This window comes from Stegodyphus dumicola, chromosome 9 (genome assembly GCF_044657685.1).
Source record: "Stegodyphus dumicola isolate Sdum_Otavi_A_Nest chromosome 9, ASM4465768v1".
In the NCBI taxonomy this organism is placed as follows: Eukaryota; Metazoa; Arthropoda; class Arachnida; order Araneae; family Eresidae; genus Stegodyphus; species Stegodyphus dumicola.
Window position 1 is genome coordinate 125199835 of NC_140776.1, and position 26734 is coordinate 125226568.

The 26734-nt window shown below is 33.5% G+C and overlaps 1 protein-coding gene and 1 non-coding gene across 2 annotated transcripts; both read left to right on the forward strand.

Annotated features, from left to right (window-relative positions):
* The first annotated feature begins 2543 nt into the window (after positions 1-2543).
* LOC118196855 (uncharacterized) lies at positions 2544-23832 on the forward strand. Its single transcript, XM_035368341.2, has 5 exons — positions 2544-2711; positions 12792-12897; positions 16027-16205; positions 20909-21044; positions 23456-23832. The coding sequence occupies exons 1-5, from the start codon at positions 2675-2677 to the stop codon at positions 23682-23684; spliced, it is 687 nt and encodes a 228-aa protein (XP_035224232.1). The 5' UTR covers positions 2544-2674; the 3' UTR covers positions 23685-23832.
* On the forward strand, positions 16670-16742 carry TRNAS-CGA (transfer RNA serine (anticodon CGA)). Its single transcript has one exon. It is a non-coding gene; the product is annotated as a tRNA-Ser (tRNA).
* Positions 23833-26734: the final 2902 nt, after the last annotated feature.

The following is a 26734-nucleotide window of genomic DNA, read 5'->3' on the forward strand; positions in this document are numbered from 1 at the left end:
TAATATCAGCGTAGTAATGTGCTGCTCTAGTTCTTTGATATTTTTTGCGGATGCAAGGCCAGAAGTCGTCAAAATATGCAGAGGTGGTAAACCCAATCGTTTGCAATATTTTGACTCTTCAGAGCGAAGGTCTTTAAAAACTTTTATCCTTCTATCCTTTAATTTACATAGTTTTTTTACTTCAAAACACAAACGCTGTTCTGTTTGAATTAAACGTCCTTCTGGTATGTCATTTGTTCGTACACATAATAATTCTGAAAGCTCCAATATTTGATTCTTGTAATCTTGTATGCGATGTTTTATATCCTCAGAATAACCGTTTTCCTCATTAATTATGTCCTGTAATAAATATTGAACGTAGTAACTTACTGCTTTTGCACGTCTTGATTTCCATGCATCATCAGTACCGTATTCGTTCCAAATAAAGAATAATTTACTGAAAGACGATTTTATTTTTAACCAAAGATCATTTTTTACTTTTCCCAGGATGGCTTCTTCACACACACTTTCGGCTGTTGATCTACAAGTCATCTTTCTGAATTCTTCAGTATTAAACTTTGTACGTAGTTAAATCAACATCCTTCAAAAAAACCTTTATATTAATAACCAGCTAGAAAATCTGTAATGCAGATGTATAAAAAATAAAAATGTATAACTAGAAAACACGTGAAAAAAATAAACATGAGAGTAAGTCATACTTGTATAAAATTTACATCGTTAATTCACATAGGAAATTTAAATGTCTATTGAAAAAAAAATGCTATGAATTTGACACAATATAATCAGTTATGAATTTAAATATAATCAGTTATGAATATCAAACCATTAAATTTCTAGCAATAATTTGCATTAAGAAATAACACAGAAGGCGTTTTTATAATTTTAGAATGAGTTCGATAAAGAATTAAAAGAAAGCAAATATTTATAATACAAACTTCTGGCAGCAGCTTATTATTTTAAATGAGAAATACTTTAAATTTATTCTTCTTTAAAAATATCGCATATAAACACGCTGTGGATTGAAGGATATGTTTTGAGCATTCCGAAGGGAACATTTTTGTGCATCCTTATTCCAAAATTAAAAAACTCATGAAATTCATTGTAATAGAATTTCTAAGGGCGAACTCAGCAACTTTATTAATCGGAAAGGGAAAAACCGTCACTACATCTACATTGAAAATAGTCACTAAACGAATACCCGAAAAGGTAAGTACTATTTCTAATATTTCTAAAGTTAAATCCGTCGACTCGGAAATTAATTGCAAAGTCTTTAAATATATCTGTAGCAACGATAAATTAAATAATAAATCAAAATTTTTAACTCAAAAAAGCTAGAAAACATAACGTTCACTAGCTTTTACTAAGGCATGTGGCTCAACGCAGCACAGTTTATGGAACCCTGGATGAAAACTATGCAGCAAAAGATAAATGAAAATGTATTGTGACTCTTGATGAAGCGGGAGTTAACATAAGTGATAAAATAGTCTATTTACTATCGAAACCGAATGGAAAAAGACGTAAAAACGTGATTCCCTCACTGCCACTGTATCAGGATTCTCTTATAATGGGAAATTAAAATTAAGAAGAGTGGAAAACAGATATTAAAATCAACTCAGTGTACTATCAAGAGAAAGTTTAAGTTTGATATTTTCAGAAGAAATTCTTTATCCCATTAACTTTTCAAGGACTGTAACTTCATCAAGAGGAAGCAAAAATTTGCCTTTCGGAAAGTACCGCTGCATTTCTCGTAACAATAAAAACTGATACAGGCTTTGCATATATACCTTTTCACCATATTCCTGCAAAGTCTCCTGATCTTCATTTATGAAATTTTGTGTCTTTGGTCTTTCGAAAAGAGCTCTAAGTGCTAACCCACAACACTTGAAGAACCCTGTAAAGTAGTGATACAGGAATGGAAATCAGTATATCTGGGAATTTTACGAAAAGCCTCTGTTTCATGGAAATCAATGCAGATTTATAGTCCAGAAAAAAGGATGTCAGATCGAAGATTTAAAAAAGTACTTTTGCATTTTAATCATTTACTGAATGGGTCCGAAATCGTTCTAAAAATGTGTAAACATCTTCTATATATGTGAAAGAAGAATAAAGATATCTCGCTAATATTTAGTAACTAGTATTTGCAAATAACATTTAAAACTTAAGTGTCCCAAAACAAATGTGAGACCATTACTAATAGAATTAACCAATTATTTTATGAAATGTGAAAATATCTTGCACTTCCTTTTTTGTAGATGAAAACATTCGGGTTTCATAACGAAAGGAAGTCCTCACACAGGAAATAAAATGATAATAATAATAATAATTTGTTTGTTGCCAGCAATAATCTTTAGATTCTGAAAAGTCGTTATTACAATTTAATCTCAACAATTTATTTCCTCTCGAACTAATTAAGTACTAAAACGTAGAAAGGGATTTCCTTTGCGCATATCAGAAGAAAAATTAATTTCGCCCGATATGTGAAGAGGAAATACTTTTCTACTTTAACTCAAGTTCCGTTAATAACAGGACATTCTTTTTTATTCGAATCGCAGTTGTGTATAAAACAGCAGGTTTGAAAAGACGCAATTAATTAAACTGAGTAAATTTGAAAAGCGTATCGACTTTCAGTCAACCCGAAATTTCTTATTCTCGAAGAAGTTAAGTTGCATAAAAAATGTGGCGAATAAGTGTAATATTGTTATTGGTGATAGGTATGTACATTTAAATATAATTAGTATATACGCATAGAATTTTCCGATTTGTTTACTTTCATTTATATAAAATATTTAATGGAGAGAGTCATGCAAATAGGCGTTACTTAATAATTTATTTATAAAAGAATTTACTAAATTTTGATAAATAACATCGTAATATTGACGAAAAATGCTATCAGAAAAAATTTCTTTTGGGATCATAAAATTTCAAAACTGCGTTGCTACAGTTGCCTGAAGTTGGCTCTTATTTATTTATTTATTTATTTATTTTAACGTTACAGGCTACAGGACGTCATCTAAAGTCAAAAATTAAAAAATTTCTTGTGAAAATATGATCTTGCACAGATCTTAAATCTAAATTTAAGGAAAAAAAATTGGAAAGCAAAAATTCAGGGCGCTATAAAAATCGATTTATTTTTTAAAAACATTTTATTATAAACAATATTTATTGCCGAGTCTAGAAACGCGATTTTACATGTTTCAATTTTTATTCGTTACCTTTTGGAAAAAGTAAGAAAAAAGAAAGTTCTTTCAAATTTAATCTGTTTGGTACTAATGAACAAACTGAGCTATTTAAAAGCAACGGATGCAGTTCTTAAGAACATTTTTTTAACTTTTGAATCTGATTGATTTAAATAAAAGTGCATTTAATTCGTGATATAAGTAATTAAAAATATTCAATATTTTTATAGAATGGCATTACACACATTTTCACTTCTTAAACGTATGGAAAAAGAGGTTAGGTTAGGTTATTTAATTACGGTAAAGCCTCGAGGGATATCTATCTAAGGGGAGGGATGCCTTTGTGGAGGACTTTCAAAGGGAAACTGGCTCGTATACACGTTACACATGGGGAAAACCACGAAAACACCCATGCAGCCAGCCCGTTTGCGGGATTCGAACTTCGGACCGAACTACCAGTGTTCAGCGACTTTACCGCTCAGCCGCTCGTGGGCGTATGGAAAAAGAAATATATGACGTTGCTGTGTTAGTCTAAATGTAATATATTCATCTAATATCTTATAAAATGTATCTTTACTAATAAACTATAGTAAACTTAAAAAGAGCTCTTTTATGCGATCGCTAAAATCTGAACCATCTGAGATTTTGTTTTTCCTTTTATGATTTTTTAATGGTATTCTAAGTTAAAGGTATGATCAATGAGTTAACAAATATCAGTGCAAAATGAAGTTGATCTGCCAATTAAGGTAATGATTAATGTTCCTCGGGTAATGATTAATGTCATAACCATATAATGTGCCTTTCAGCTCAGCAATTTAAACCCTAAATTCCTGCTTCCGATTTGTCGATTACAATACATTCTTTGGATGTTTAATGAATTTTCTAATCAATTCAAAAAGTTTTAAAGAATTCCATTCTATGGGATGTCTATAATTATAGCACCGTATTTCAAATCTGCTTACAAGCGAAACCATCGATCAGAAAATTGTGAAATTTTGTAGCGAACTTAATGAAAGGATGAGAATTTCTTTCAGCGAAAAAAAAATTAGTTACAAATAGCGTCACCAGACGGAATTATATATTAATAAATTATACATTTAGGCACACCTTTACAATAGTTTTAAAAGTTTTACAAATTTTGTTGCCAAAAAAAAACATGTTCCACAAGTTAGCCATCATTTTCAGCTACCATCTGAAAATCGCAAGATGGCTTGTTCCACAGTTCACCGAAGTGTGTGCTGAGAAACGTTCAGCACGTGGCGTGAAATGCTGGTTTTAGGATCAGGCAAAGTTATTATATTGTCTCGACTTACAGATGTTTCAAATGTCAACAAATCCAAAAATCCCATGGATCGAGGTCTGGGGATCGGGAAGGCCACATAATACGAAAATGCTGGCTAATGACACTTTCTTATGTGAAATGATGTTTAAGAACATTTGTAATACACCGTGCAATATGAAGGAGCTCGAACTTGCATAATGATTGTGCGTGCAAGACACTGACGTGCTTGCAGGGACGGAACAATTTCGTTCTCTAACAGCGAAGCATATCGCTGCTCGGTGATTGAACATGTCACTAGACTTATGGAACTTAACTCCTCGAAAAGGTATGGGATCAGAATAAATAACGCAGAAAATCCACACCGTCACTTTTGGTGAATGCAATGGAAACTCTAAGACAGGGCACGGATTTTCTGATTCCCAAATTCGGCAGTTGTGCGTATTCACTACACCATCCAAATGGAAATTCACTTCGCCTGTCCAGAGGATATTCCAGGGTCATTTTGAATCGACATCTCAAAGCAAGCAAAATTGCAGTAAGAACCGGAGTCGAGCGTCAAAATCATGCGGAAGCAACCACTGCAATAATGAAAGTTTATCAGGTTAATATCTAAGGATATCCCGCAAGATCTTATGGACAGTTGAATGCGATCTGTCCAGCGCTTCTGCTATACGTCTGACACTGGTGCTGGCCTGAACGTTTGAAGCTGTGTCCTTTGCGACTTGAAGCGCAACCTCCTATACTGCTTCTGCAGAAACAGGTTTTCTTCCTCATCCAGGCCGAATAGTCCTGTTTCTTCAAATTTCGTTATCGTTTTTCAAAGGTTTTTAACATTCATTGGATCTCATAGAATCTCCTTCAAAGTTCGAAATTTCCGTAGAGCAACTATTGTGGAATTATTGTTTCGGTAGAACAATTTTATTAACAAAGCGCGATCTCGTCAACTGCACATTGAAAGCAAAATCACTTCGTTACTTTGTCAATAGGCCAGCGTCAGCATCTATCTCGCTACTACTGGCACCTCAGGTAAACCCGATTAGGGAAAACTTCGCGTAGGATACAACAAATAGAATACTCCGAAGAGGAATTATACGTATATAAGAGAAGAAATTGCCCAAGCCAGTGGTGGGAAATACAGAAGTCGTAGGGGATCGGGTCATTAATAGGCTTTTTATTGAAATATCTATTTAACGTACTTGACAAAATATGGCATGTGACCTATCAAAATGCTTACGAAATCTCTGCGAATGTTCATAGGTTTTAAAACAGCTGTTGCATGACGTCGACAAAAATTTGCATTTTCACTACAGGTTTTTCAAAGTAAAACGCCATCTGGTGACGATATTTGTAACACTAGTGTTTTTTCCCCTGAAAGGAATTCTCATCGCTTCATTAAGTCCGCCACAAAATTTCACAATTTTTTTATCACTGATTTTGTTTGTAGGCGGTTTTGAAATAGGGTTCTTTAATTATAGACACCCTGAACATGACCCTCCCCTCATTATATACAAAAATAGCTTTAATTAATATTACTATTGCGTTATGTGCTGATATTTTGTATAAATCCAAGACGGCGATATTAAAAGCATTTCGAAATTTTGCTTTCATCGTACAGAGCTCTATAGAAGAAGGAATTTAAAAAATGCGTCGAAAATTCCATTTTATATAACCTTCCAACCTTAAATACAGAAATGCTTTTAGTGAATACTACGTGATATACTGACATTAAGCATAAATCCAAGACAGCAATATTAAAGCATTTAGAAGTTTTACTTTTGTCGTACTGGGCTACTGCAAAAGATTCATTCATTCACAAAACGCTATATATTCAAAGGTATCATAGGTCGAAATATGAGTGAAATATAAAAATAATCGTCAATTCATTAACATTTCTGCACACTATGAATGTTCTATATGTGTCTCTGGGTTACATGACAGGCGTTCAAGCGGTAGCTTAACTCGTTCCCAACATTTTTTGTGCCATGGTCATGAGTGTAGCTTTTACCCGTCCCCGAACTCTACTAATGTACGTATTTGGTAGTGGTGCATAAGCAAGGTCCATAATGTGTCTCCAGAGGAAGAAGTAGCGAGGCGTTAAATCAAGCAACTTGAGGACGCAAGGGAACAAAGCAAAGTCATCCTCACTAATGTGCTCAATCCAGCGATGAATAAGCTTTTATTGTTCAGGTATCGATGAACTTGAATGGTTCAGGTATCGATGAACAAAGCAAAGTCATCCTCACTAATGTGCTCAATCCAGCGATGAATAAGCTTTTATTGTTCAGGTATCGATGAACTTGAATGGTTCAGGTATCGATGAACAAAGCAAAGTCATCTTCACTAATGTGCTCAATCCAGCGATGAATAAGCTTTTATTGTTCAGGTATCGATGAACTTGAATGGTTCAGGTATCGATGAACAAAGCAAAGTCATCCTCACTAATGTGCTCAATCCAGCGATGAATAAGCTTTTATTGTTCAGGTATCGATGAACTTGAATGGTTCAGGTATCGATGAACAAAGCAAAGTCATCCTCACTAATGTGCTCAATCCAGCGATGAATAAGCTTTTATTGTTCAGGTATCGATGAACTTGAATGGTTCAGGTATCGATGAACAAAGCAAAGTCATCCTCACTAATGTGCTCAATCCAGCGATGAATAAGCTTTTATTGTTCAGGTATCGATGAACTTGAATGGTTCAGGTATCGATGAACAAAGCAAAGTCATCCTCACTAATGTGCTCAATCCAGCGATGAATAAGCTTTTATTGTTCAGGTATCGATGAACTTGAATGGTTCAGGTATCAATGAACAAAGCAAAGTCATCCTCACTAATGTGCTCAATCCAGCGATGAATAAGCTTTTATTGTTCAGGTATCGATGAACTTGAATGGTTCAGGTATCGATGAACAAAGCAAAGTCATCCTCACTAATGTGCTCAATCCAGCGATGAATAAGCTTTTATTGTTCAGGTATCGATGAACTTGAATGGTTCAGGTATCGATGAACAAAGCAAAGTCATCCTCACTAATGTGCTCAATCCAGCGATGAATAAGCTTTTATTGTTCAGGTATCGATGAACTTGAATGGTTCAGGTATCGATGAACAAAGCAAAGTCATCCTCACTAATGTGCTCAATCCAGCGATGAATAAGCTTTTATTGTTCAGGTATCGATGAACTTGAATGGTTCAGGTATCAATGAACAAAGCAAAGTCATCCTCACTAATGTGCTCAATCCAGCGATGAATAAGCTTTTATTGTTCAGGTATCGATGAACTTGAATGGTTCAGGTATCGATGAACAAAGCAAAGTCATCCTCACTAATGTGCTCAATCCAGCGATGAATAAGCTTTTATTGTTCAGGTATCGATGAACTTGAATGGTTCAGGTATCGATGAACAAAGCAAAGTCATCCTCACTAATGTGCTCAATCCAGCGATGAATAAGCTTTTATTGTTCAGGTATCGATGAACTTGAATGGTTCAGGTATCAATGAACAAAGCAAAGTCATCCTCACTAATGTGCTCAATCCAGCGATGAATAAGCTTTTATTGTTCAGGTATCGATGAACTTGAATGGTTCAGGTATCGATGAACAAAGCAAAGTCATCCTCACTAATGTGCTCAATCCAGCGATGAATAAGCTTTTATTGTTCAGGTATCGATGAACTTGAATGGTTCAGGTATCGATGAACAAAGCAAAGTCATCCTCACTAATGTGCTCAATCCAGCGATGAATAAGCTTTTATTGTTCAGGTATCGATGAACTTGAATGGTTCAGGTATCAATGAACAAAGCAAAGTCATCCTCACTAATGTGCTCAATCCAGCGATGAATAAGCTTTTATTGTTCAGGTATCGATGAACTTGAATGGTTCAGGTATCAATGAACAAAGCAAAGTCATCCTCACTAATGTGCTCAATCCAGCGATGAATAAGCTTTTATTGTTCAGGTATCGATGAACTTGAATGGTTCAGGTATCGATGAACAAAGCAAAGTCATCCTCACTAATGTGCTCAATCCAGCGATGAATAAGCTTTTATTGTTCAGGTATCGATGAACTTGAATGGTTCAGGTATCGATGAACAAAGCAAAGTCATCCTCACTAATGTGCTCAATCCAGCGATGAATAAGCTTTTATTGTTCAGGTATCGATGAACTTGAATGGTTCAGGTATCAATGAACAAAGCAAAGTCATCCTCACTAATGTGCTCAATCCAGCGATGAATAAGCTTTTATTGTTCAGGTATCGATGAACTTGAATGGTTCAGGTATCGATGAACAAAGCAAAGTCATCCTCACTAATGTGCTCAATCCAGCGATGAATAAGCTTTTATTGTTCAGGTATCGATGAACTTGAATGGTTCAGGTATCGATGAACAAAGCAAAGTCATCCTCACGAATGTGCTCAATCCAGCGATGAATAAGCTTTTATTGTTCAGGTATCGATGAACTTGAATGGTTCAGGTATCAATGAACAAAGCAAAGTCATCCTCACTAATGTGCTCAATCCAGCGATGAATAAGCTTTTATTGTTCAGGTATCGATGAACTTGAATGGTTCAGGTATCAATGAACAAAGCAAAGTCATCCTCACTAATGTGCTCAATCCAGCGATGAATAAGCTTTTATTGTTCAGGTATCGATGAACTTGAATGGTTCAGGTATCAATGAACAAAGCAAAGTCATCCTCACGAATGTGCTCAATCCAGCGATGAATAAGCTTTTATTGTTCAGGTATCGATGAACTTGAATGGTTCAGGTATCAATGAACAAAGCAAAGTCATCCTCACTAATGTGCTCAATCCAGCGATGAATAAGCTTTTATTGTTCAGGTATCGATGAACTTGAATGGTTCAGGTATCGATGAACAAAGCAAAGTCATCCTCACTAATGTGCTCAATCCAGCGATGAATAAGCTTTTATTGTTCAGGTATCGATGAACTTGAATGGTTCAGGTATCAATGAACAAAGCAAAGTCATCCTCACTAATGTGCTCAATCCAGCGATGAATAAGCTTTTATTGTTCAGGTATCGATGAACTTGAATGGTTCAGGTATCAATGAACAAAGCAAAGTCATCCTCACGAATGTGCTCAATCCAGCGATGAATAAGCTTTTATTGTTCAGGTATCGATGAACTTGAATGGTTCAGGTATCAATGAACAAAGCAAAGTCATCCTCACTAATGTGCTCAATCCAGCGATGAATAAGCTTTTATTGTTCAGGTATCGATGAACTTGAATGGTTCAGGTATCGATGAACAAAGCAAAGTCATCCTCACTAATGTGCTCAATCCAGCGATGAATAAGCTTTTATTGTTCAGGTATCGATGAACTTGAATGGTTCAGGTATCAATGAACAAAGCAAAGTCATCCTCACTAATGTGCTCAATCCAGCGATGAATAAGCTTTTATTGTTCAGGTATCGATGAACTTGAATGGTTCAGGTATCAATGAACAAAGCAAAGTCATCCTCACGAATGTGCTCAATCCAGCGATGAATAAGCTTTTATTGTTCAGGTATCGATGAACTTGAATGGTTCAGGTATCAATGAACAAAGCAAAGTCATCCTCACTAATGTGCTCAATCCAGCGATGAATAAGCTTTTATTGTTCAGGTATCGATGAACTTGAATGGTTCAGGTATCGATGAACAAAGCAAAGTCATCCTCACTAATGTGCTCAATCCAGCGATGAATAAGCTTTTATTGTTCAGGTATCGATGAACTTGAATGGTTCAGGTATCAATGAACAAAGCAAAATCATCCTCACTAATGTGCTCAATCCAGCGATGAATAAGCTTTTATTGTTCAGGTATCGATGAACTTGAATGGTTCAGGTATCAATGAACAAAGCAAAGTCATCCTCACGAATGTGCTCAATCCAGCGATGAATAAGCTTTTATTGTTCAGGTATCGATGAACTTGAATGGTTCAGGTATCAATGAACAAAGCAAAGTCATCCTCACTAATGTGCTCAATCCAGCGATGAATAAGCTTTTATTGTTCAGGTATCGATGAACTTGAATGCTCCGATGCAGGGGCGCTCCATCTGTTGAGGAAAAAAATCTCTGCAATCAGCAGCCAGTTGCGGAATCAACGACAATTGTGACATATCCAAGGTAACTTGCGCTAGTCACAGTCTTGGTAAATACAACTGGTTAGTTTCTGTTTATTTTTAAATATCACTCATATGTTACGTGTAATACTTTTGAATACATAGCGTTTTGAAAATAAAAAATTCCTTTAATGTACCACGTACAACATCTTGAAAAGACTTTTAAAAGCCGAATGAAGCAAAGATAGACGTTCCTTATATAATAAAAGCCAGTCTTTTCTTTCTCATTTCAAGATTATAAGAAACAGTAGACAAAATATTGTTGTAGATGTTAATTTATAAGAAACATTTTCTTTTGAGGTAAAATAACCTGGAAAGTCTAACAGGATTATAAATGATGAAGGTAGCAATGATTGGTTATTCTTGTGATGAAAAATGACCATTTCACTTGTCGCAAAAGTTGATAATTTAATACGATCTATATTGACATAAATAAGAATTAAAGGTTTCATGATAAATATGCAGTAAGTTTTTGAACGGTTCTTGCAAAACATGACTATTTCGTGCAACTTGTTTCAAATGCTTTTTGACGTACAGTAAGTATTTTTATACAGTCTTTCCAAATAGCACGAAATGCTGCTTAAACTCGAGAAATTCGCGACTAGGCGAAGAAACACTGCATTTTATTACCCTGCTGTCAAACTGTATACAAACGTTTTCCCCTACACTTCTTTAAACACTTTCTAAATTCATCTGTTAAATTCATATTTTAATTTTATGTACATACAACACTTCACTCTTCTATTTGTGCACGGTCCTTGAATATGATTTCCAACTTTAAAATAAAGCACATCGGTTTATTTTTGTTGCATGGGAGTCATTCGTTTCGCAAGTATAAAATTTTCTTAAAGTATAGGGACAAAGCATACATGAAAATAAAAAAGTGACAAAAAATGAATACTTGCGTCTCTTAAAACATTTTTTAATTGGAAGTATATATGTACGACTAACAGTTACTAAAATACAGGCGTTGTACGGACTTCTGTGGACATGTGTACAGCATATAAAAATATAGATCAAAATTTTATTTTGTACATTTTTTCATACGTTTGGAAAATACTTCAGTACGCATTATCCCATCGACCATGAAAGTTGGAGACCATCGAACGATGAAAGCAAGCGGACATAATTCCAAAGCTGCGCCAGTCGCTCTTATGGAATTCTGAAGGAAGTGATGCCTCTTGAAGTTAATACCTTGAATCTGCTTTATTGGAGTATCCTGTATTAATAAAATTCGCAGTTTCATATATCGTGACTCCTTTTCGGATATGAATTCCTGGGGATTCAGGATTACTTGCCAGTGTGGTTTAACTTACATTGGTCAAACTAAGAGAGCCTTAAAATTTCGCGCTAAGGAACATGACACATATGTTAGAGAAAGGAAAACCTATAAATACTTTGTTATCCAATATTGTTGGTCAGAAAATCCCATTTTCCATTTTTTCTGCAGCCAAAATTATTCAAAAAACATCTTCTGTTGGCAAATTAGAGTCTTTAGAAGCGCTTCAAATTCGTAAAAATCTTTCAGCTTTAGTTAACCATTCCAATTCGGATACGTTTTTACACTCAGTTTTTCAGGAAATTATTAAATAGTTGTTTTCATTATTCATCACTAGATAGCGCCAGCAGCTTGACCTTCTCTCATTCTTATCGCCTAAGCAGAGGTTTCTTTTTCATAAACTACACCTTCTACAACTGAAGAAGAAGATTCTACATTTAAAACTTCGAGATTAGTCCTGCAAATTTATGAATATTACCATGATTCTTGTTGCTTTAATTCTTCCAATAATCGTCATTAGGGTTATTATTGAACTCATATTTGACGCCTCCATATTTAATCAACAATATTTATTCGATATGCTTCCTTTGCTTCGTAAAAAGGCTTTCGTTGATTCCTACTATTTTATTAGGTCCTGCGATTTTACTGAAAGCTCTGTTTAGAATGCTATGATGCTATGAGCACAATCCCACCCACAAGTAATTGCTGCAATATATTTTACTTTGTCGGCTATATTCAGTTGACCACACTGAGTACACACTTTTTTTAAGATTCCATAAATTTATTAAAAGTCATTGAAATATTGATAAATAATATTCAGTTTCTAATGATTAAACCCTAAATACATATTTCTGTGAAATATAAATTTTCACGTTTTAAAATTAGCTATATTTTACACATGAAGCACATATTTGTGAATATACGTTTGTTATTTACAGGATCAGTGAAGCTTATTAAGGCATGCGATACAGACAAATGCTTTGAAGGAGTAGATTTCGATGTAGAGAATTTGCCGAGTGAGGAAGAACTGAAAATTGTTTGCCCGTAAGTCCAAATTTTATTTATTAATATTTAAAGATTTCTGTTTAGGATCCGAGAACTATACATAACTATTAAACAATGAAGAATTTGTTTGCATGTTCCTCGCATTATGGATAAATGACGGTACCTAGAGCCACACAGTTTTGAACACACATAGACCTCTAACCGAACATGTGCATCTCGACGCACGAATTTAATTCGTGCGTCGAGATGGGCATGGAATTCTCAAAGCACGAATTTCGAATTTTTTTCTTTATTTACTTCCCATTTTTACGAATTTAATGACTAAACAACTCACAACTTGAAAGCGAGTTGTGGCAAATTGGTCGAAAGAAAACACTTTTATCTTCGGCTCACCAGACTGCTGCAATTCGGCATAATGAAAGATGTTCATTTATCTTTCAATTTTAACCAACTTTACTATTTAAAAGCAACGTGTAGCCATTGCCCGAAATAAAATATTTTTGTCTTCTACGAGGATTGTGTTGCCATTCATTAAAGAGTAAAATATTTAACTTTCAAACTTAATCCGTCTGTTATTGATTAACAAACCAGTGATTTAAAAGCAATCAACGTAGTTCTTAAGAATACTTTTTGTCTTTTTTAATCTTATGGACTCGTATAAAATTGCATTTAAATCGCGAGATGTCTAATTATAAGTATTTTTTTATAAATTTGCACTAATCATTAGAATCATTGTATAATTTTAACTTTCTACGCTAACTATTTTATACCGCTGGCCGCAAAAGCGGCTAGTACATAAAGTTAATTTTAATTTCCTTATCGTCCATGTGTATGAGAATCTCAAAAGACTGGAACAATAAACATGCTTTAAACTAGTGATCGTACGCTTGTTGCTTCAGTTTTAGAATGAATCAAAAGCAAGGAAATATTGTAATCATGTAAAATTTCGGTTTTCAGTTTTCGATGGAAAATTGACCTTTTCCGAATCCATTTTGACTATTTTATTACTTGACGTCTGTACGCACGGTCAGAACAAAGCATTCTTTATTCAGAATTAATTAACTGAAAAATATAATTAACTGAAAAAGGAATTTGTATCTGTGGAATTGAAATGGATTCAGGAACGTCAAAATTGATATTTTCGTTGAAAAATGACACCCGAAATTTTTCTCGATTACAATACTTCCTTTACTTTGTACAAGGAACTAAAAAAAGACAATTATTTCGGAATAAAATTTTCTTACAAAAGCTTATTATTTAAAATAAGAAGTACTGCCTGCTGCCGTTAAATTTTTTCTTCTTTAAATCATCGCAAATAAAGAAGCCTATGGGTTGAAGGATATGTTTCTGCGCTTTATAAAGAAAACCTTTTATTTTATAATTCAAAAAGGTTGTGAAATGCAAATTTTGAAGCGCAAAATAGGCATCATTATTAATTGGAGAGGGAAAAACCGTCAGTCATTACTTCTACCTGGAAAAAAGACTCCAAACAAATACCCGGAGAAGGTATGTACTATGCATAATGTTTCTAAAGTTAAACCGTTGGTAACAAGAAAAAACTCTGCCAACGAGGAAATCAATTCCAGGTACTGGCAGGCTTCAGTATAGTAGGTGTGTAAGCAATTCGTAATATTATTTTCTTTCATTAAAGGTTAAAAGTATTAATACTGTAATGAATTTTTCGTAGGATTACCATAATACTAATTTAAGTAAAAACACTTTATCAGAATATTAATAACGCAGTTTTAGAAAACTTATGAATTATTTGTGTAAAAATTCTTTCAGCATACCAAATGTAATACATTATAAGCTACAAAACACTAGTACGTCAGAAACAGTATCACTGAATGACATTTAAGGAAAACATCAACCATGATTTATTCTAATTTATTAACTAACTCTTCAGTGCAAATGGGTATGACATCAAAAGTCGCTGCTTTTGTAATTAAATATCTCGCTTCTATTTTATCGTACGAGACTCAAACCTTTTGAGTTTTGCTTTTTATAACGAGCGCGAAGACAAGAAAATCAAGGAAACGTATAAAAATTTCGTAATACTTACAAAATTAATGTCTTTAAATATAAAACTTCAAAACATGAATTTTTGCATAATTATAATTTTTTCTAGCTGTAAGTATATGTATTTATGTTATACTCAATCTGCTAGAGGAACCAGAGACAGATAGCGAGTTATTGATTTTCCTAAAATACACTTATAAAGGTATTAAACAACCTTTTATTGAATTTAAGACATTCATGACAATACAAACAATGCACGGTTCGTGCTACAGATAACAACTACTTGTGGCAATACAAATTAAGTAAGAACAGTCAAGTCTATTTAAACTTTGACCAGTAGTCTAAAACTATATAGTTAAATAGCAAGGTAAAAATTGGTTCAAATAATGCAAGGTGAAAAAATTTTAACACACCGGTTTATAGAGCACGCAATGCCGAGATATTTACATTCAGCTAGAGCTGGTAGAAATATAACAACGCAGCGCGAATCCCAGAAACTCTCTCTACCAGGATCCAAAGACTTTAGCTTAAATGCATTATAAACTGATTTGTATTCTAGTGAGGAATACGGTATGAAGAATTTAAAGTAAAGATCCAAATGATAATAACTGGCTATTTTAAAAAAAGAATCTTATATAACTCTACGACCAACAGTTTTGGGTAAGCACTTTCATTGATGCAATGTTACGCCATATCACATTAGATCTTATGTATTACTGAAAAATTCAAAACTAGAAATAAATCTGCACTAATTTCACTTTTTACTTGCCCTAGAAATTCAAGCAGCTCGGATAATTGAAATTGTAGGTATATTTCGAGGAGTTCTATCATTGAGAAAACTGTGCTCTGTTTAATGGTTCCAACTTGATTCAAGACTGTAAAGCGTATTATCAAAATCCAAATATTTTCTCTGTTCCTTTAATATAGTTGTATTCAAATTTAATTGATCGAGAACGTAAACTTGTATCAACTCAAAAACTCAAGCTCTGAAGACTTAACATTTTTCACGATTCTTATAATTTTTCACCAGTACTGGATTGTTTTCTAAGTGCATTTAAATTTCGATAATAAGGAGGCTAATTTTTAAGTTCTATTTATTATATTATTACATTGCTTTGTCATTAACATTAATTTTTTATTTCGTTTCAGTAAAATCTCAAAAGCCTTCGAATGCGCTGACGAAACAGTACATGCATGCACGGGATACAGATTGGATGAACTAGCAGAAACTTCATCGAATATTACTGCTGCTAAAGTAGCTTTTTTGATGGTTATTACACAAGACATGTTTGAAAGTGTGTGTTCTGAAGTTTCTGTCACACATAGAGGTAATTAAAGAGAAACGATTTCTTGTAAATAAAGTTAAATAAATGCTATGATAATATTGGATTTTCTGAGCTACATAAACGCATAAAATACTAAAATGGATAAAGAATATTGGATTTTCTCAAGTATCCGCCCGTTTTTTTAGTAATTTTATCGTCCGAATATCGAGAGTGGGCGAATTTATGCGAATCGTTGTACTTGCAAAAGACGCGGTTACGGTAAAAACATAAAAAATGAAAATTAGTAATGGATAGACTACGCGTAACTATCACAATATTAATTCTTTAAAAGAAAGCTACATTCCAATAAGAATACATAGTAATATTAACATTACAGGGTCTAATAAGATATTCTTCTTCCTTGTGAATTGAATCGTGCCCCTTCCTATTGTTGTCCCTGCCACTTCTTGTCCACTCCGTCTACAAATAATCAGAGAAACTCAACTTATAAGGTATTTCTCCCGCCTGCCTTCGTGGTGTAGTGGTGAGCACGCTCGACGCGAATTCGAGAGGTCCATGGTTCGAGTCCCGGCGAGGGCATTGTTCATTTTTCACATCTCCTGCTTCGAAATAACTTCTGTTCGAACTAAAAGAGATGGTGGATGACGATTCTCTACCACCTGGATTCTGTGATTGAGTCCCCTAATCACCAGTCATCCTTTAAAAGGAAAAGTATATAAGGTATTTCTCACGCCTTCTTAGCGTGCCTTCGTAGTGAGGTGGTCTGCACCCTCTATTCTTGAGGTCCGTGGTTCGAGTCTCGGTGAGGGCATTGCTCAATTTTCGTTTCTGCTGTTTTAAAAATACCTAATGTCTCTACAAGTGGCACCCGAACTAAAAGGGTGGTGGCTGATGATTCTCCTCACCCAGGATTTGGCGATTGAGTCCCCTAAAAATCCCAGTCGCCTTTTAAGAATATGCTAAGCTGAACGTCATTCCGATTTCGCTTCGCCTTGATTATTCGGTTATTGCATTAGGCTGGCGTAAAGTTCAAAAATTAGAAAAAAAAATATCGTCATCACTTTCGCAGGCAGTTTGTCGCGATTTCTCTCAGATGAAAACAACCAGTATGTTATACTACGTACTGTTTTTTAATTTAAACGAGCTCTTTCTCTGAACGCACTGAGAAAAGGTAAAACTGAGCAAACATTTTTTTTAATTTTCAAAATCTGGCGCCAAAGCTAGGGTAAAAATAGGCGAAGAAGTACGGTTATTTAAATTTTGTGTTCTGTTATATTTATTCTATTAAGTAACACTGGGATTATAAAGTAACTTATAACTGTTCTATTTTAAAGTAACTAATTTCTTATTCCCCAAAGAATAAGAAATGAATCATACCAAATACATTAATAACACTGAGGGATATATTTTTGAACCATAAAAAAGTAAGAAAAAATTGGTTTGAAATTCAGGTTAAATAAGGCGCATGAATTTAAGCTAGTACGTAAGTATTGGAAATAACAGTTACTTACATGCCAAGCACTTTATTTTGTGTCTTTAAAATAATTAGCATTCTATTGCATAAAATTTTCCATTGCATTTCTGTATATTTTGCAGGATATTGCTGAATAATTTCGCATTAATTCATCTGGATACTTTCTAATATCAAACGTTGGCAAAAAGCTAACTCACCTGGTAGCCAGAAATTAGCCCTCGTGGCTTCGCCAAATAAACCTAATCTGGACATGAAAAGGCCAATTTCTTCCGTTAATAAAAGAACTCTTTAAAGATGTACCCACGACCAAATGGACCTTTTTGCGGTTATCACCATTCTTAAAAATTTCTAACCGGAGAAGCCGTATACAGGGTGAATCTGAATAAGTGAGCAAAAGTTTAGGGGATGATAGAAGGAAGTTATACGAGCAATTCGTCACAGAATCTATGGTCGGAGCACAAGTGGTGAGAAGTTAAAGGTAGTTTTCCACTGTCACACTTAAAGAATTAACACAAGAATGAGAGGAGATACCTTAGGAAACATTTTATTAACAAGAATGCAACTGATGTACATTCTCAAAGAAATTGCTCGAAAGACCTTCCGCCAGCTATAATGCAGGCTTCACACCTGCCGGATAGAGACTGACTCACATTTGCGAAGATACCAGGCATTTCCCGAGTATCGCCGAGAACAGTGGCGGTCCTGACGACTAGATCCATATTAGTTTCAAAGGGGCAATTGTAGATTAGTCTTTTCATATGGCTTCACAGGAGAAAAAGTCCAAACACGCCAGTGATCTTGGTAGCTAAGCTTGGGACCACCTCGACCAATCCATCACCCTGGAATTTCAGTAGTTTGTATAACCAGCCATTCTCTCGACAATCCACAGTAGAAAATGCCGTTGGGTGCGAGGACCGACGCTTTTTATACCATTTACAATGTAGCTCGCCGTTTGTTTTCCGACCATACATTCTATAACATCATACATTCTATGGCACGTATATCTGCCTTCTGTAACACCCTAAAACTTTACCCACTTGTTACGATTCCCCCTGTCTTAGTTGGTTATTTGAATACGGCAAAACTTTCGAGAGTTAGTTAACCATAGGGAGGAATGCCTTCGTTTATACCAGCAGTCTTCAAACTACGTTTCGTGGAACACGGGCTTTCCACGAATCAAACTCCAGGTTTCTGCGAGTCAAAATAAAAATTCAAAAAGAAAATTATGACGCATTCATACTAGTTGACTCGTGTTTATTAATTGAAAAATATGAAAATATATTTAGTTACTAGATTAATTTTAAAACTTAACGTGTGATCATCGTATGTGAAGCATAATGACGGACAATGTTTTCTGAAACTAAACTGTCCTATAATGGAAACGAATTGAATTTAGGCGACAATTACACAATGAAGCACCTTTTTTGGAATTGAAGAAAACTATAAAAGAATATTTCCCAAAAGAAAAATTTACGTATGACTGGATACAAAATCCATCCGAGTGCTACGATAAATCAGAAGGCTTGCCAATAAACGAAAGAAACAGTTTATTGACATATCAATAGATTCGACTTAAATTTAAGCAACAGAAGATCCTAAGTGATTGGTTGCAGATTTATACAGAATTCTCGCATAGCTATAAATCTTTTCAATTCCATTCTGAACAAGATGTTTAGGAGAAAAATTTTCTCAACGTATGTGGCAACAAAAAGGAAGTGTATTAAAAAATTAAATGCATAATATGAAATGATAATGCAGATAACATCAAAGAGTTAGACTTCAATAGTATGTGTAAACAAAATGCAAGCACACCCGTACCACTAAATGTAATGCGAGGGCAAGTGACCTGGAGAATTAGTTGATGCTATTGAGTTAATTATGTTAATTTCATGTTAAAATCTTTCAATAAAAATGCAGTATTTTTCTTCAATTCTCCTTACATAAAGTTATTTGCAACATACTCCTTTAAATATTATTTTAACTGTTTTTCTAGGAATGGGATGAGGTCTTACGAAAACAACTTATATTTTTAAGGGTTCCGTGAGTCGGAAACCACTTATATATACATGCGCCTAGAATATTTTCGCAATACCTTTAAATAAGTATATACATAATGTTCATAAAAGTCATTACTCGGCTTTTATTTTCACAACCGTTGGTCGTGGACATACAATTCCAATAATAAAACCATTTTAAATGACGCGAAGATTCCTGTTTTAGTATCTTATAAATTGTAATCAATCAATTTTGTAAAAATTATGAAATCAAAGTTTTTTACATTTCTCCGTTCTTTGTACTTATATTTAGGAAAATGTTATGCTCGTTATAGGAAGAAAAAAAAAAAAAAAAAACACTTGTGACTTGCGCACGATAAAAATTGGCCGAACGGCTTGGTTTAAAATTCGGGAATCGTATTTAAGGGTTGTACACAAATTGAAGCGCGAAATATTTGCATTTATATGTAACTAAACATAAAATATCATTTAGAAAAAGGTTTTAAATGTTAAGAGATTATATGTCGAGCACTTCTACGCAGTAATAAAAACATTGATCAGCATAATTATTTTCAAAATGCAGATCTTATTCGCAGGTTATTTGAATGTTATTTACTAAATAGAATAATGCCTTCAGGGAAGACTTTTTGAGGGAAACTGGCTCGTATTAACATCACACACTGGAAAAACTATGAAAACCACTCACACGGCCGATAGTCTTACAGAATTCGTGTTCTAGAAAATATCGACCAGGTTTATTATTGGCACAATAGTCTATTGGTAATATTATCTGTGTCTAATAAAAATGAAAAATAATTGTACTTTAATGAAATTTTTATACGATTATATAAAAATTTAATTCTAATTATGATTCGAAAGTATTAAAACTTGAGAATTTTAATAACGAATGTTTAGACTTTGAAAACTTACGAATAAATTGTGTGAAATTTTTTAGCATACCAAATTCAACAAAATTGGAAATAGGGTCACTAGTAAGTTATAAATCCATTCCATTGAATAGCATTTAAGGAGGAAAAATCTATCTCGAGCTATCCTAATTAATTTATTAATCGACTCCGCAAGGTATTCAGCTTATAATATGATAATATTTGTTATTTATGTCTTAAATGTTAATGTTAAAATAATTTCTCACTATTCAATGTATGAGATGAGAGTTATTTTGTTAGATTATATAACTATGAAATAATTTATGTATAAGATTATATAAATGCTCTTTTTTTTTTTTTTTTTTTTTTTTTTTTCATTTTAACGCACAGCTTACGTTGAAAGTCGACAATGCTACAATCAATACTTTTCGACTCCCAAAACCAAGTGTCTTGATGAAGCAAAAGCTGCTTATAGAGTTTACGAAGCAACTAAAGGCGATACATCCAAAGCAAAACAGTCTTGTGTGTAAGTTATCTTGAACATGTAAATCAGAATTTTAGTACATGTACGTTATTTCCAAGCGATAAAATTGCCGGCTTACATATTCAAATATTAAAATTTTTAGCACCAGATTCTCATTTTTTTGTCCATATCACTTTTCAAATAAAAGGATGTTGCCACCAAAATGATATCACCGTTAATAATAATAATAATAAATAATAATATAAATAAATAAATAAAAGTAAATATATAACAATATAAATAAATTAATATTAATAATATTAATAAATAAATAATAATAATACAAACAAACAAATATGCTAAACAATATAGCGAATATAAAAGAGTATGGTAACATTTCATATTCTATTGGGAATTTTAAAGGCATATATATTTTTTTTAATATTTTGTTTGCCCGTCGAGTTTTATGGGGCATAATTTCAAAGAAAATGTTATTTAATAAATAAAGTTAGAAAGACTTAAAAATTGAATAATTTTGATGTTGCATTTTATATACTTAAGTGTAACTAAAGTGTCGCTTATAATAAAGTTAAAAAGACAAAGAAAGTTGTGTAGGTCATCCTTTCAAAAACAAACACTCAACATTTTTGTGATGAACTGAGAAAAGACAGAAAAAAATCTGAAAGAGGTCAGATTTTAAGATTCCCCAAAAGGGCTGTTTGAAAGTTTTGTGTGGTTTATCAGTAGAGATTAAGATAATCGATAGAGATGACTCAGATGGAATATTGAAATATTACATGAATATGCATTTAGACTAACATGGCAATGTTATATATCTTCTGCACGTTTAAAAAGTGAAAAAATATCTAATTTCACTCTATACAGATACTGAACATTTTTAATTAGATATATCATGAATGAAATGCATTTTTACTTAAACTAATATTCAAAAGTAAAAAAATACTAGACTTAAGAACTGCATGTATTGCTTTTAATGTTCATTAATAACAGGCAGATTGAATATGAAAGAATTATATCTTACTTTTTTCCAAATAGCAACATACTCGAATGATAAGTGAGCCAACGCAAAATTGTGTTCCTAAACTAACAGCTCTTTTCGGCCAATAAAAATGCTAAACATTTGATATGAAGACGAGACTGAAATGAATAGAAAAATATATGGCAACACAACACAACGACCTGTCTCCACAACGACGGGATAGGCACGACCCTGTGCCATTCCGTCATCCACATCGCTCAAGACCGGCACCACTGCAGGCGTTGACGTCTATGACGTGGGATTAATAGCAGTCTTAATATCGTCAAATTTTCTGAAATTTTCTAAAATCTAGCAACTATGAGCATTACCATTCTTCAAGCAATACTCGTAGCAATCCTTCGGTCAAACAACGTCGCCATTTTCGTATGTATTCTTTTTGTTGTATTTCATGTTCCAAAAGTCTTTATAAACAAATCGTAATATTTTTTGGCTTAATTATAAAATACGAGCTTCTGGAATTTGCCAGCAGTAGAAGAAACTATGTTTTCAGGAATACAAAATGTTTTCGCAAAATCTCTAAACGGAACAACGAGGAGATGCGTTTGGTAGACAGCCGCTGTTGCCGGGGTTTGCGGATATCGAGTCTTTGCAATTCTTCGATGATTTTTAAGAAGAAATAGATCTCTCTGTAGACTTTGAAAGGAGAATAGGCGAGGAAAATTGCAGAAAAATTTGCTTAAACATGTTCGTGTTTAATTTTTTTAATGTATCACATAATTCTTATTGACTAATTAAAATTTGTATTTTAAATTGCTAAAGCATATTGTAGTTTCGCATGTTGATAACGTTTGCCTATTTACAATAAATATCGACAGTTTAGGAATTAAAGAACTTCGTGACAACCATCAACTTGCAGCCGAAAAGTAACTTTTCCTTTTTAATCTGTAAACTGCCAAACTGCGCCGAGGTGGTTGCGTTAAAACGGGAGTAACGAACTGGAGCTTCTTTCATGATAGTATAGCAAGTCAAGAGGAATTGAGTCATACTCCTTCTTTATAAATCCGCCAATTACTATTTTTTTTCTTTTATTCTTCTTTGTTAATCGGAAACTGACGACGACCCTACTCGATATACGTGCTTAGCTACGGACATCGTCCGAGTGGTCACTTTACTGTTATGTGTCCCGTACATTCAAAGTGAACTTAATAGCAAAATAACGCAGGGGCTCTTTATCTGATAGCGGTTAATGGGAAATTTATTTCAGTTAAACAAAATGAATACTACTATTTTTCCTATTTGAATGTCATTTTTAAGTCAGAAAGCCTGTAACTGAAGAAAACATTTGCCTTGAAAAATACGAAATATTAATTATTTTACTGCAAATAGCATTTCAATGGATTAAAAAATATTTTACTCGGATAGGAAAAACTCTTTGAAAAATGTAACCTTTGTTTTTTTTTTTTTGTTTTCGTAGGCATCTTGTTTACGTATTGGTTTGTCTTTCTCATGAAATTCAAGAAGAATGCGGTGAAACAGCCAAATTCCTTTTCGAAACACTCATGACGAAGACCTTGATGTGGAGGCACATTGACTGTGGACTGGAGGACGTGGCAGAAATAAAAACGACGTTTCTCCAAACACTGGAGTTGGAAGGAGAACGTAAGGTTTTCTTCGAAAATGCTTTCTGGGAATTACTGAAGTAAAAATAACACTCTGCATCAAGTCTTTTCCTGACACCGTTATTACTTCAGTTTTTATCTGCAGGAAAACTGAAGCATATTTGTAAAATTACTGCTTCACGTTCTAGAAGTGTCTGAATAAGAAATAAATAATGTACCATTAAATATGAAACTGTGTGAATATAAATTTTATTACCTATACGTTGGGGTGTTTTAAAGTAATACAGACGTTTTACTTGTGCGAGGCAAACGAAGAATTGTAGTCACGAAAAATTTTGGTTATCATATTTCAACGGAAAAAAATCCATTTCACCGTTTCCGAATCCATTTTAACTATTCTTTTGCATGACATACGGACAGAATAAAAGACCCTTTATTCCAAAACGGATTAAAAATGGATTTTGTTTCGTGACGTCTGTATGTACGTATTTATCTCGCATAACTGAAAAAAGTTTAGCGTAAAACGTTGAAATTTTGTATATGGAACTGATATAACACCTACTTAATTGCACACCTCTCTTTTTTTATTGCAATCAGCAGTACCAAAAGCATATATAAAAACTAAACATACTATCCACCTCAGTAGTATATAAAAGTATACATATAAAAACAAACATAACTATTCCCATTACCCGGTCTTTATTTTCGCAATCGTTGGTCGAATATATATTTCAATTACAGAGTGTTGTAAATGACGAAAATATTCATATTTTAGCAATTTAAAAAATAATTTTGGACAAATAACAAAATCTAACTTTGAATGCGGGCTCCCGCTTCCTATACTTATATTTCTGAAAGTTTTATACCCGTTATGAAAAAATAAAAATACGAGACGTTGAATACTGGTACGACAAAAATGGACCGTAATATTTAATTTCAAAATTCGCAATTTTTGATGTCATTTTCAACTTGCTTTGGGGGTTTGGTTAGTTAATTTGGAATGATTCGAGGAAATAAATTTAAATGAAGTGCGACACAAATATGTCTAATTTACGTACGGTCCACATGAGTTTTTTTTTTTTTTTCTTAAAAGGTTCTTGAAGTGCTATAGGCTATACATTTTTTATTTCTTCTATGTGGTGTCTGCTCTTTAATTACTTTTCAACAAGCAACGAATTCGGAAAATTTCCAGAGGCTCCGTGTTCCAGTAACACTGCTTTGTTACTTGGCATCGATAGTTTTAAAAAGATAAAATAATCGATAGTTTTAAAAAGATAAATAATAACTAAAACGATAACTCGTACGAAGACCAAGATTTAATGACATTCTAAAAGAATCGAAAGATAAACTAATGGTAACTGTAAACTTAGAAATGCACCAAACTCATGTTTAGCGTAGATTTAGTCAAAACTGAATCGGTTTCAAAGGCAAGTGAGTAGAGGTCCCTCTTCATCAGGAGCAAAGAAATCTGCAGCGAAGGGAAAGCAAAGGATGTACTCATACCCAAAGAGAGTAGAGCGAACAAGACGAAAACGTTACGTGTCGCCACACATAATAAAGAAAATGTAAAATTAAATTAATATAGTTAATAAGTTAATAGTTAAAAAAAATAGAAAAAATCTATACTATTAAAATCTGTGCGCGTCTGTTTGTTTGTGGCATTATCTCCTCCGGAATGCGGGGAGGTGAGTTTCGAAAGAAGTTCCCCCCCCCCTGTATCCCAAATATTCGTCGGAAGACATTTCGACCATTTTCATCTTCGTACGACTTTAACCGTTCGAGATATTAATTAAAAACTCTTAAAAAGCTCATTTTCGTCCTCATTTTCAAGAGTGGCAATAGTCTGGCACGCTAGAGTTAAAAACTGCGTTATTTCGAAAAGTGTTGCCACTGCTCGCTTCCAAATTGTAGAGTTTGTCAATAAAAATGAATACGTTTTACAAAATATGAAATAAAAATAGCACTGCCAAACATTATTTTTATTTTATTTGTATGAGGTCATGTTTTGAAGTTGAAGAAAGCACGCGATTTCATGTGATGCCATTGATGTCGGAAATTTTTTGTGTCAGCATTTTAAATAAATATCTGCTGTCGCCAATTTTTGTATTTCAGATTGGGATAATTGATACGGTATGTTATTGCCACATTAATTCTTTTATTGATATTCAGAAAAAGTCGTTATATTACATTAAACTTAAATCACGACGTCATACGTATACGTATTAATCTGAAAAGTTTTTGTTTCTTGGTTTGGCAACAAAAAATTATTTACACATTGGTTATTGCTTGGAAAGAATTAACTGACTTCGTTCATAATGAAATCTTTTCAGGTGTCCATAGAACTCATAAATTTTGCTTTGGTCGCAGCTAACAACTTTGTATGCAGTGCATTATATTAATAGTTCATTTTATTTTCAGTGTTTCAGTACATAGAATTTATAAATATTGCTTTGCCCATAGCCCACTCATCTGGCGGTCCTGCCCGTTAGTAAGTTATAAGATTGGAAAGTTAAGTTTTTTAGTTTTTCGTTGCAATTTTTCATTGCTTTCCCTTCGTTGCAGATTTTATTCTTTAAAGAGCAGGGACTTGTACCTGTTTGTATTTGAAATCGATAGAGTCTTGACTGAATTAACGCCAATGCTTTGCCTAATTTTATGGTTTACTTTAGCGTGTTTCTCTTAATTTTAATTGTATTAAACTTAACGTCTTAACCTCGTCTTAGTTAACTCGTCGCGAATTCATAATTGTTGAACCTAATCTTGTCCATTGAACTCAGACTGAAACTGCATGCGGACAATGTGCACAATCTAATCACGGCTGAAGAATCAGAATCTCTTTTCCTTTTTTAGACATAATATTAACCAAAATGTATTTAAAATTTTAAAGTTTCGATTATTAAATATTTAATAAACATGCATAAAAAGTATGAATAATATGGCAAAGAACAAGAATTCAAATTTCTATATATTTTCTATCTGAAATATAAAAGCCTTGTACCTGTAAGACATTTCCCTTGCTTTATAATTCAATTATATTTACAACTAAATATTAAATTATTAAAATAGTATTTCTTTGAAATAATTCTAACGTGTTTAATTAATCATTAAGCAAATTACTTTAATTTAAACTAAAA